Genomic DNA, 13919 nt, shown 5'->3' on the forward strand with positions numbered 1-13919 from the left:
ATTATCATTATTTTAATTACAACTATTTGGTGGTGTTATTACAACTGTTTCGTTATTCTGGACTTTTTTTTTTTTTGTGATATAATTTAAATAAAAGAACAAAACTTTTTAAAGGCAACCTATTCTCATTCATATTTACCATTATTATTATTATTACCAATTTCATTATGAAGAATTCAAAGTTGTCATAGAAGCTCTGTTGATGAATTTAAAACGAAAGTAGTCTACAGCTCAGTGGGCAGAAGAATGACTGTGCAATGTGAGTGGAGATTCTTGCTAAAAGAAACTGGATCTTGTGCTATTGGTGGACACTCATCAGACAGGTAGCAAGAATCTCCACTGGACTGTTCCCAGGTCAATAGGGTTACACCAGACGGTACCCACAGACATTTGACAGTCCTAATGGTAATTTTTCTTCTTACTCTGTGAAAAGAAGAAAAGAACTTATTAATTTGTGATATGCAAAAATAATAGCAACAAATCACTCAACATGACATATTGACAGGAAATGGTGGATCTCACATTAATATGTCCTGTTGTAAAACCAACAAAGACAGAAAAAGCAATCACATTTGAGATATAAACATTAAAACAGCACAAAAAGAAAGAAAGAAAAGTTTAAAATCTTGAAGCATATTTGTAAGTGGCTAAAATCCAGTGCAAGATGATTGGTAAAAATTATGGTGTTGTAGATTACATTTGTAACGAAAATAGAGGCTTTGGGGTTGAGTGAAGCTTTGTGAGTGAAATTTGATAGAATGTGCAGAATGTGCAGAAGACCTGTAAAACCTTGGAAGATATAAAATTCATTGATAACATTTAGAAGTTTCAAAAATTGTGATTCATTTACTGTCCCTAAGTAACAGGCAGATTATAAAATAATACCCAATGCACAACTCATTTTACATGGTAATCCAGAGAAGGGAAGGAATCCTTATACTGACACTCACTCAGTTAAAACAATGAGCATCCCAGTTGATCCAATCAATGGAAGTGAAGTCATCTGTTCATAAATAAATTATTTTAGTATAGACAAAACTCTTAAACTATCAACTGTTTATGTTTGTTTGTGTATGTGTTTGTATATTATATATATCATCATCATTATCGTTTAACGTCCACTTTCCATGCTGGCATGGGTTGGACAGTTTGACTGAGGACTGGCAAGCCAGAAGGCTGTACCAGGCTTAATCTGATCTGGCAAAGTTTCTACAGCTGGATTTCCTTCATAATGCCAACCACTCCGAGAGTGTAGTGGGTGCTTTAACATGCCACCGGCCCAAGGGCCAGTCAGGCGGTTCTGGCAACGACCATGCTCAAAAGGTGTTTTTATGTGCTACCTGCACAGGGGCCAGTCCGGCAGTACTAACAACGACCACACTTGAATGTTGTTTTTCATGTGCCACCGGCACATGCCGGCAAGGTGACGTTGGCAATGATCACACTCGAATGAGGCTTTTCACGTGTCACCGGCACGGGAGCCAATCCATGGCCCTGGCAACGATCACACTCAGATGTGCTCTTAACATTCCACTGGCATGAGACCCAATCAGGCAGTACTGTCATCGGCCACGTCAGTGATTTTGATTTGTTTACACTTGCCTCAATAGGTCTTCGCAAGCAAAGTTCATTGTCCAATGAATGAGGGGTACTCATAAGTGGACTGGTTACACCCCATGTTTGGAAGTGCTCTCAACGTTCCACTGGCATGAGTGCCAATCAGGTGGTGCTGTCATTGGCCACATCAGCAATTTTGATTTTGATTTCACTTGCCTCAATAGGTCTTCACAAGCAAGTTTTATAGTCCAATCAATGAGGGATATTCATAAATGGGTTGGTTACACCCACTGGCATATATATATATATATATATATATATATATATAGGGGCACAGGCATGACTGTGTGTTAAGAAGTTTGCTTCCAAACCACATGATTCCAAGTTCAGTCCACTATGTGGCAACTTGGGTGTTCTCTACTCTAGCCCAGGGTAGACCAAACCCTTGGGGTTTGATAGATGGAAACTAAGACCAGCTTGTCAATTATGTGAGTGTGTGTGTCTTTGTCCCCCATCTTAATGCTTGATAACCAGTATTGCTCTGTGTACATTCCCATAACTTAGTGGTTCAGCAAAAGAAACCAATAGAATAAGCATTGAACTTAAAGTAAAATATATATATATATATATATATATATATATATATATACACACACATATATATATATATGTATGTATGTATATGCACACACAACATATAGTTATGGTATCTTCTGTTAGGAACGTGGCAGAGTACAGTATCTATCTTGTCCACCCTCAGAATTACCCAATACTATCCGGTAGTATTATTATATACTTCTAGGTTTATGTTTGGGTATTTGTAATGTGTGAATATAAATTTGAAGAAATTGGAGCCAACAAGAAAGGGTATGGTTGGACAGTTATTTTTTAATCACTACAATAGTTTCCACCCAAAGCGGTTCTCCAGAAATACAGGTGTTTGATTATACAACTGCTTGTTTACATAATGAGATCCAGTTCAGCTTTCTCCGTTAGTTTAAAACAGGTCAGTGATCAGCAGGTACCAAAACAGCCATCCACTACCACTTATAGCAGTCCAACAAACAATATCTACCAACTGCTACTAAATTCAAACCAAGATGGATGGATGGAATGGCCCTGAAGTTGAAGATTTTAAACTAACGGAAACATTTAAATAATACCTGAGGAAACACAGCTAGATTTCATTATGCAAACAAACAGCTGCATAATCAAATACCTGTATTTCTGGAGAACCACATTGGGTGAAAACCATTGTAGTGATTAAAAAATAACAGTCCAACCGTGCCCAGGAAGACCTGGGGTGAGGTGGTGAAGCACAACCTCTGAACATTAGGCCTCACCGAGGCAATGACTTCTGACTGAGACCTTTGGAAATATGCTGTGCGTGAGAAGACCCGGCAAGCCAAGTGAGACCAAAATCCAAGGCCTCTGCCAGGGATGTAGCCAGCCCACTTATGCGTCATATTCCTTCTTTGTACACTAAACTCCGCTTGCGAAGACCTGTTGAAGCAAGTGAAATTGAAATCGAACTAAATTTGTAGACTGGCACCCATGCCAACGTCTTCATTGAACAATAAACTTGGCTTGCGAAGATCTGTTGGGGCAAACGAAAGCGAAATCGTGATGGCACCTGTACCAGTGGAGCACTAAGAGTACCGTCCGAGTGTGATCATTGCCAGAGCACCAGCTGTCTGGCTTTCGTGCCGGTGGCATGTAAATAGCACCATTTCAGCGTGACCATTACCAACGTTGTCTTCCTGGCACGTGAAAAGACATTCAAGCGAGTTCATTGCCAGTACCGCTGGACTGGGTCCTGTGCAGGTGGCATGTAAAATACACCATTTCGAGCATGGCCGTTGCCAGTACTGCTTGACTAGCCTTCGTGCCGGTGGCACGTAAAAGCACCCACTACACTCTCGGAGTGGTTGGCATTAGGAAGGGCATCCAGCTGTAGAAACTCTGCCAAATCAGATTGGAGCCTGGTGTTGCCATCCGGTTCACCAGTCCTCAGTCAAATTGTCCAACCCATGCTAGTATGGAAAGCAGACGTTAAACGATGATGATGATGATGATATATATATATATATATATATATAAACTGGGCTTTCTTCAGTTTTCATCTACCATATCCACTCACAAGGTTTTGGTAGGCCCAAGATTATGGTTAAAGGGACTTGCCTGAGGTGCCATGCAGTGGGGTTGAACACAAAACCATTTGGTTGACAAACTTCTTAACCATGCAGTCACATCTGTACCTTGTCACTCTCTGTTCATCATCATCATCATCATCATCGTTTAACATCTGCTTTCCATGCTGGCATGGGTTGGACGGTTTGACTAAAGGACTGGTGAGCCAGAGGCTGCACCAAGCTCAATCTGATCTGGCGAAGTTTCTACAGCTGGATGCCCTTCTTAATGTCAACCACTCCGAGAGTGTAGTGCGTGCTTTTTAGGTGCCACCGGCACAAGGGCCAGTATGTGACAGGTACTTATTTTATCAGTCAGGGAAGGATAAAAAGTACAATTTACTTTGGTTGTATTTGAATTTAGAAAGTAAAATGCTGTAACTAAACATTGCTTTCAAATTTTGACACAAGCCCAGCAATTTTTTTTTTTTTTTGTGGGGAGGGATAAAGTCGATTACATCATTTCCAATATTCAACTGGTACTTATTTTATCAACCCCAAAAGGATGAAAGGCAAAGTCAACCACAGCAAAGCTTAGAACGTGAAGGTAGACAAAACGCCACTGAGCATTTTTCCCAGCATTACCGTTATTGTAACTCTTGGCTCTATTTATTCTACAGATCCACTGATCTGATAAAAACAATATTGAATAACATCAATAGTATTTAGGCTTTTGCATGCATAAATATAATTTAGAATTTTTTAATATTTTACTCATGTCTAAACTCAGTGATTAGTGTTCCAGTTTACTTTGGAAATATGTTGGTTTGCTGCCAGCTGTGAAACCTCTAAATATTTAATTTTCTCTTAAATAGATTTTAGAATGGTTAAAATATGTTCCTACTAGTTCGGTTAAACTTCAGACTCTTCTATTATAAATGTCCTATAAATTCCACACAGCCTTAGTTTTGTTGTCTCAATTTATTTAACACACATACATATATATATATATATACATACAAACTAGGCTTACAAAGAAGAAGTTCTGGGATTGATTTGTTTGACTAAAGGCAGTGCTCCAACATGGCCGCAGTCAAATGACTGAAACAAATAAAAGAATATAATATATATATATATATATATATATATATATATAGATAGATAGATAGATAGATGTATACAAATCCTTAGGCTGGATTTGAATAAGAAGATGGCAATATAATTAACAATAATGAAAGTCTACCTGCATTTAAAATAAAGTTTTGCCAAGAATAGGAAACCCATAAACAATCAGAGACTCAACTGTACAAAAGATTGTCTAAAACATGAAAGATAGGTTTAATAACCCAGAAAAATGCTATTATTGAGAATTGTTATGGTAACACCAGCAATATTTAAGAAATGGGCAATGAATGATTTAATGAGATAAAAATGCTTATGTTTTAGTAATTATTCATCTGTTTATTAAACTAGGAACATGGTAAATAGAAGAACTAATTTCTTTAATCTTCGGCTGTCTGAGAAGTTGGTCGTTTTCCAAATTTTCTTTTAACCCATTTAAACTGTTAATAATACATTTATTAAAAGTACAGAAACATACATTAAACTTTGTATAAAAACTGAAGTAGCTGACCAAGACAATCAGCTTATTAGAAAAAAGATGAGTAGCTTATTTCTTAACTCTGGTGCTACTAATGCAGTGACCTGTTCAATTAATTCTCAATGTTTATGTCTACCTAGTGATTGAATATTTTAAGAAGTGCAGCTTTCTACCAAAAGAAATTGTACAAAGACTATGTTTTCATTAGAGCATTCAATTCAACTCCTCTCATAGCCACACTAGAAGAGAAATGGGTTTTACCAAGTAAATTCTTTTCCAGGTTTGCAGGAAACCATTTTGCCATGATTACATGAGAATTAATTCATTGAGATAGATTTCCTACAGCTGGATGCCCTTGCTGTTGCCAACGCTCAACTGTTTCCCCGCAAGTCCTGTGAACATTAACAGTACAATGGCCAGACATGTTTGCACAGAAGATGGCAAACAATTACATTGCTTGCATGATGCTGGCATTTGGTGACAACTATCACATAATTTTAGAACAAAAAGAAACACCCACACACACGTAGGTTGGGTTTCTCCCAAATCTGCAGGACCAAAATGCTGCACAGTGGAACTAAACTCAAAACCATTGGGCTGGGAGGAAAATGTCTTCACCACACAACCATGCTTTTGCCTATTGTGTTTCCTTCTTGCAAACTTTATGAATCTGTGCCAATGTATCATTTGACAATTAGGTGAACGTCTTTCCTACAACTAATTAGCAGTATTGATATCCTTATAATTACTAATTATACCACCACTGTTACACACACACACACAAAAAAGGTTGTTTTTTTTCTTTTTAGTTTTTGTGGTGGAAATGTTGGTGCAGATTGTATTACTTCAAGTGTGATGTGTTGGTGTTCATGGTATTACTGCAACCATGCATATTAGTGATGCACAAACTTTCTCAGAATGGCATCCGTAAAATGCCTCGACAAAACTTCATGAAATGCAAAATATGAATAACTCTTATGTCACACTGTGAGACATTAAACTTGTCAGTCCACCAAAATCTTGGTGTGGAAACTAGGAGACCATCTCAATCCTACTGAACATCACTAATGTAGAATATATTATAGTGCTGGGATGTTGTTCTAGACTATTCTGATTACAGATACTTAATATAGTGCAATGTATTCTTCAAATATAGAATTATGGTGTAGAATGAATTACTACAGCAATAGAGCGTTGGTCAAGATTGTATTATCATAGTGAAGGAAAAGTTAATCGAGGCTGAATTATCGTAGCAATAGAAAAGTTAATTGAGACTATTATTGTAGCAAAGGAAAAGTTGAGACTGTATTATTGTAGCAAGAGCAGAGTGAATCTACATTGTATTACTGCTGTGTTGGTAACTTACACGTAAAAGGCTTTTCACTGTTGATTTGACTTTTTTCTGGAATCAAAAAAATTAATAATACTCAATAATCCTCTACAATAAGAGATTAAAAAGAGAAGTTTGTGTGGTCATCCTTGATTTGTGAGGAAGGCTAAAGCCATGTTTCAATCAATGCAAAATATAGATTTGAATCATTCCACATTGGAAGTAAAATAAAGGTAAAAAAATGTTTTTAGTGGATGCAAATGGTTTTGCTATAAATATCTATTTTACTTTTGTTAGTAATATTAAGGTTGTTTTTTTGTTTTTTTTCTATCATTTATTTGGTAATGAAACAAATATAAATTTTTAATACTAACCAACCTAAAACCAGTTCTATTTCTATGATAAAAAACTGTCTATTTTAAAGAAGTCATATTTAGATTTAAACTTTACATCAATTTTATTTATTGGACATAGATTTGATTGAGTCATATAGAAATCTGCAGAGTATGTGTTCCATGTCTCTGTGCTTGGAGTTCAAATCCAGCCTCAGACAACTTTGTCTTTCATCCTTTCAGAGTTGTTAATTAAAGAACCAATTCTGAGTGCTGGGTTAGCAAGAGGATGCCTTGCAACAGTTGTTTTTGATCTATGCATTCTGAGTTCAAATCCTATCTTCTGTCAACAGAAAAAGGAATCCTTTGGGACCCAGTTAAAATGGTTCTCAGGCTTGGGTATTACAGCAAGTGTCCAAGCATAGAAGCTGGTCACTCTCAATGACAGCATGCCAGCTTCAGGAAAGAATTCAAAGAGATTTCAAGAACCATACATGAAAAAAACAACAAATGATTTGTGTTCCAAACATCAGCTTCAAAATGAAGGAATTATTTCCAAATTCTTAATAAGTTTCCAAATTAATTGAAGCACATATGCAGGGTATGTCATTAGAAAAATGGTCACAAACATTTCATTCCATTTAATTATTCTCCTAATCTGGTTTTCAAACTGGAATACATGTTATGGCCTATCCTTATTTAAACCCAATTAAAATTTTCTGGCAGTTTTACAGGTTCAGTTCTTCTAATTACTCACCTGTACCCTCCTCCTCCTCCTCTTCCCAAGTAATTACCTTAATTTTTGGTAACTAAAGGTTACTAGCTTTGATCAAGCAAGCCTATGATCAAAAGCCTCTCACCTTAATTTGTATTTAGAGCCACATTATATAGTGCTTGCTTCCTTCAAAACAGTTGGAAGAGAGAAAGATTTGGTTGCTATTACTAGCAGGTTAAGTAACAACATTAAAGCTTTCTCGTTGTTGCCAGAGATGGGTAAATTTCTGATACTAGCGCTTTAAGAAGCAGTCATCAAACTTTTCAGGATTCTTAGCTTAAGAGTACAGGATTGGAACCTTGGTGTAACAACAAGGGCGAGATGGATTTCTGTGACTTCCTACAATGAGCATTTCATTGTGTGATCGACCAAGCTTCTTGCTGTTTGAATTAACATGGAAGTGGCTGAGTATTCCACAGACAGATGTACTTTTAACATAGCTGTCAAGTAGCATCGTCATGACAGTGTGACAAAGCTGCACCTTTCAATCTGACAGGTTTCCATGCAGTTTCCTTCTTCTTAATTTCACTCACAACTATTGAAATATAAATATTCAAAGTATAGTTTAAAGAGGAAAATGTGGACAACTAAATTAATAGAATATTGGAAAACCTTATAAAAAGTTATTTATTTTTTGGTAAGCAAAAACATTGTTGGATCTGGGTTTCCAGTCATTGGATCTGTGGATTGTAGCTGGAAACAATGACAAGGTTTTTTTTAAAATTCATTAAACAAGTGACATTTCGAATTTTTGGATTTAAAAACACTTAGTTTTATTTTCTCAAGAATGTTTACCTTTTTCATTGAGATATATATCAGCAAAAGACACACACACGTGTGCGTGTGTGTGTATATATATATATATATATATATATATATATATGTATATATATATATATATATATATATGTGTGTATATATATATATATATATATATATGTGTGTATATATATATATATATATATGTGTGTATATATATATATATATATGTGTGTATATATATATATATATATATATATGTGTGTATATATATATATATATATATATATGTGTGTATATATATATATATATATATATATGTGTGTATATATATATATATATATATATATGTGTGTATATATATATATATATATATATATATGTGTGTATATATATATATATATATATATATATGTGTGTATATATATATATATATATATATATATGTGTGTATATATATAGATAGATAGATAGATAGATAGATAGATAGAGAGAGAGAGAGAGAGAGAGAGAGAGAGAGAGAGAGAGAGAGAGAAAGAGAGAGATAGCAATTTGGGCAAATCCTTAGAAATTCAAATAAAATACTTCTGGTATTTGTTTTGAATCTCAACACTGAGTTCAAATCCTAGTATCAAATTTTGCCTTGTATCCTTTTGCCATCAAATTACCATTCCAAGGACTGGCAGATCTGTCAGAACATCAGACCAGATGCCTTACAATAGCCGTTCCAGTTCCTTGCATTCTGATGGAAATGCCTCAATGCAACACAAAGGGCCAGGCTGCATTGGCCTCACATCCTCTTCTACAACAACATCACGAGCAGGGAGAGGGAAGAATTGCATTGTTGACAGTTCTAGTCTTTCTGAGAAATGTTGTTCTGGTCTGTGATTTGGAAAGGAACTTTCATGCTACAGATATTCAAGCTGTCTATAACAGATGATAAAGGTCACTGAAACATGTGCACGTGTGTGCACATGCATACACACATCACTGTATCAACCAGACTGTTGGATGTTGTTATACACTGCTGATCACAATGCACTTTGTGCATCTATGGCAGGAGACAAGAATGGGTCATACAATTGCATTCGACTTTGAAACACATGAATGCAAAGCAAATTTTTTAACCATTCAACAAAATGCTTATACTTATGGTTGATAAGTCCTTTCACAGCACTGAGTTGTGTCTATAACCAATGAATTTCATGCACACACAAAGCACAATCCACTCAATCAGAAAGAGGAACTGAAGAGTACAAAAAACTGATTGCTGCAAATAACGGCAGAATGAAGCAGAACATTCGATTGGTTTGTAAAAGTGAGATTAACTTTTGCGGGAGAGGCCTGCCTTTTAGCAAATTGTGTTACCCACTGATACAAAAACAAGCCAATCTGTTCAATGATGCTACTACCATCCCCCAAAGACTATGAAGCTGACAAAAAAGATGCTGAAAGGAAACTTAAAATAGACTTTCACATAGCTTACATTTTTTTTTGTTTTTTTTTCAAACTTGGTGAAATACCATCTTTGTATTATTATTGGAAGGAAAACTAGCAAAAGGATGTTGCAATGGAAAGAATGACAGTGAATGTGTTTGACAATATATAAACTGTGACACTTGATTGCTGAAGAACAGGTGAAGATTGTGGAACAGGTTTTTAAGGTTTGTGTACCAAAAATAGAATAGGATTACATTGTTTTTTAATGGCAGTTGCAATTGCAGACAAAGATTTGGCAATGGTAATAGGGCTTAAAATGTTATTGGTTACAATTTTATTTAGGAGGAATTGGGGATCCTGTTTACTTTTTGCCGGAATAGAAAAGAAAATGTCCACATCGGAATCTGATGAAAACTTGTGATAAGTTCATGTTGCATGCAAGCCTTCTTCAGCGAGAGAGACAAGCAGTGACATCTGCCTAGTCTCAGATATAATAACGAAGAAAAAAAAAAATGCTGTAAGATTTAAATCAGTACTATTTAGTTTGTAGTCCAATTGCTAATCTTGCAATTTTTGTACTTCTGTTACAATTAAAATAATCTGATTCAATTGACCTGAAACTGCTGGTAGCTTCCAGTCTTGACTAAAGTCTAACATGAAAGTACAATAATGTCTAAAGTGTCCTTTTCACAAGGTAATAGTACAGGGTTAGAGAGAGATTTGGCTACTCTTTCTTGAAGGTTGAATAACTCCATGTAGTGTTAATTATTGTCCAGTTTATAGTGGACATTATACTAGTGCTGGTCACTGTACAGTAGTGTTGATCACTGAACAATGTAGTACTGGTCATTGTACACAGTGTAATGCTGATAACTGTACAGTTTACAATGTGCACCAGACATAGTTTAGCAATGGTCGTTAAACTCAGTGTAGTGATGGACACTGTCTCTCATATTGCTTACTGTACGCAGTTTGGTATTGACTGTTGAGTGTAGTGTTGGCCATTGTACACAGTGTCATGCTGGTCACTGTACTTAGCATGGTATTAGTCTTTGTACTCTACTGCATACAGTGACCAACATCACATTAGTGTTGACCAATGAAAGAAACATTAGTCACTCATTCCATCTGGAGATTTGAGGTAGCACAATCTCATACTACTTATGTCTGGACAAAGAAGTCGGTCATTTTATACCTCCAACTGTTGATGTTGCAAAGGTTTGCTACCCCAAAATTATCTTAAATCGATTTCAATCGGACTGAGGTATTTTATTGCCAGAATCATAAGGAAACGGACATGAAATAGCTTCTCCATATCAAACATGCAAGGATAACCCCAGATTTCTTTTGTCCCTAAAGTCCTTTGGTGATTTTCTGGTGGCAACAGAGTAGAACTGTTACATTTGGGATCTCCTGGTCATGAAATTGCACAGATTAGGGAGTCATGTGATACTCATCAGCCATTTGGTCAGAGACAAAAGTGTTTTCAGCAGTGACCAGGGTAAAGGGTCATTCTATGCAAAGATCTGTTCTACTGAACTTGCATTAGAAGAAGATTAATACAGGTAGCTGAACCATAATCTGGTTCAGTTTCCCCAACTGGATCTCCACATCCGAAGGAGTCACATTTTCATAGATGAAAGAAACAGTATATAACTGAATTTGGATCTTGGAACACTGGGACTCAATGATGAACCAAACAGCTTTCAACTGAAACACTGGACAGTAACCATCTGTAGGGAATTGACACACTGCAATACTGACACAACTGCTCTTAATGAGATCAGATTAGCTGATGAAGAACAGCTGAAGAAGCATGGCAGTTGCTTTGCAATATCTAGTGGCCTGGTTGGTAAGCTACGTGAACTAATTACTAACATCATTGCAACGTTGATGGCTCTCCACTTAAAGCTAGCTTACAGACTAACATTCATCAGTGCATGTGTGTCCACACAGGATGCTAACATAAAAGAAAATGAGGAATTTTATGTTTAGTGTCTTTTACAGCATTCCAAAACAAAGCAGAATCAGTGCCAAAGTTGAAAAAAATAAATGTTGGAGTGGCACAATTGGAAAGAATAACATGAAAGAAATTCAAATAGTATCCTGCTCGCAAATAAATGCAAGAAAGACAACATCTCCAACTGTTTTAACAAGAAAATTGATACAAGGATTCCTAACAACTTGTACAATCAAAACACTAAGATGTGATTGACTTGGGCTCATCATAAGACTTGTGATCATACACCTAATGTGTAATGAGAAGAACTGACAATTGCTGGACAAACCATCATTACAATAAATTAACATGACAATTCTACTCACTCCAAAATAATAACAACAAAAGAGTAACAAGACCAGCAGAAAATTAACACTGAATCCCTGGGGCTAATGCAGTTTCGCACCTCTCCTTGAAAAATGTATTTAAAATTAAAAAAATTTTTGGTTTAGATGTTGGAGATTGTGAATAACCAAAAAAAATTTTTTTAACCCCCCCACAATTAAAATTTTTGATTTTGTTTACATTAAAGAGATTGTAGCAAATTGACGAACATATGCAAATCGAAATTAAATACAGACGAAAATCTTAAAGTGAAAAGAATTTTTTTTTTTTGCATATTCGTAATCTCCAACATCTAAAACATAGGAATCCCAAAAAAATTTTTTTTTTAAATGCATTTTTCAAGGAGAGGTGTGAAACTGCATTAGCCCTGAATCTCTTAAAGACCCAACAAAAGCAGAGAAACTTGTGCTATGCCATAAATGAGGAACTGTCATCCATCAGCTTAGAATATTGTTCTGAAAACACAGGATGGACTTTGAAGACTGGAATGGTTAAGTGTTGTCAGGAGTCTTTAGAAACTGACTGTCAGGCATGATACCAAAAGTTCAACATAGATTTAAAAATGATATAAAAAACTTATAACAGAACAACTTACTGAAAACAACCAATCACTGCAACATCATACAAAAGAACTTTCTTGACAACCTAATATATAAAAACATTGGCCTGACCCCGCAACACAAGTGAAACAAAGGTCTTGTACCAGCAATCACCAAACCCAACCATTCAGGCACATGAACAGATAGCGGGAAATGTAGAACACTTCCAGTACCCAAGTCACAAAACACAGATATAGAAAAGGAAATGCGACACTGAACAAAATGTAAACTTTGTTTACCCAAGAAGAAAATGGGTTTATAAAGATCCTCATAGAAGACAGATTACCAAACTTATTGTGTACCAGGCTCCAGGTTTATGATTAAACTCACTCTGAACCCTGGACGAATCATAGGTAGCATTTCAATGAAATGTCTGAGAAAAAGCATGCAGCTTCAACATAGAAGAGATGTTTGAACAATTGACGTCTCTTATTTTGAAACCATTATTTCATTCAGTTGGCCATGTCAAGAGAAAGCAGAACAATGGTTGCCCAAACAACTGCTTTATTCTCAGTTGAATGAAGGCAGGCACACACAAGGCAGATAAAAGAAGCTATCCAAAGACATATTGGAAGGAAAGGTAAAAAGTGTGCCATCAATGTGTAAAAGTAAGAAATGTAGTCCAGTGGTAACAAATCCTTTTTTTTGATGATGGCCCAACACTTTCTGACAGACGACACTGAATACCTCAACAATAAAAAACAAGTTTGGAAAACAACGTGAAGAGGACAACATTGTGTTCCAACAAATGTGTGGTTTGTGAATCCTCAGCAGTAAATATGGTGGATAATAATCTACCAAAGTATTACAGATAAAGACCACACAATCAACTGCATGATGCGGCATGATGTAGTTACTATACAAAATATATTATTAGTCATTGCACAGTGTGGTGTTAAATACTGCACACAGCGTGGTGTTAATTACTGCATACAACGTGTGTTAATTACTGCACACAGCGTGGTGTTAATTACTGCACACAGCGTGGTGTTAATTACTGCACACAGTGAGATTTTAATGCATATCGTTAAAAAGTTTGATGGTTTAAGATAGA

At 35.9% G+C, this 13919-nt stretch overlaps 1 protein-coding gene across 12 annotated transcripts in view; it reads right to left on the minus strand.

The window, feature by feature from the left end:
• Nucleotides 1-13919, minus strand: part of LOC106872491 (PP2C-like domain-containing protein CG9801) — a 105340-nt gene that overhangs the window by 357 nt on the left and 91064 nt on the right. For 7 of the 12 annotated variants that reach the window (XR_016244660.1, XM_089364640.1, XM_089364642.1 and 4 more), the window contains one exon: nucleotides 1-423. This exon is cut by the window's left edge and continues 357 nt beyond it. Coding sequence is in view for 9 of the 12 variants with exons in the window: in XM_089364640.1 (XP_089220766.1) it covers nucleotides 400-423 (24 nt within the window). In the remaining 3 variants the exon portion in view is untranslated. Of the gene's footprint in view, nucleotides 424-6652; nucleotides 6689-13919 lie in introns of all 12 variants that reach the window. The other 5 variants (XM_089364639.1, XM_052974001.2, XM_052973997.2 and 2 more) reach the window with 2 other exon arrangements.

Source organism: Octopus bimaculoides, chromosome 16 (assembly GCF_046866305.1).
Source record: "Octopus bimaculoides isolate indiv1 chromosome 16, ASM4686630v1, whole genome shotgun sequence".
Lineage (NCBI taxonomy): Eukaryota > Metazoa > Mollusca > Cephalopoda > Octopoda > Octopodidae > Octopus > Octopus bimaculoides.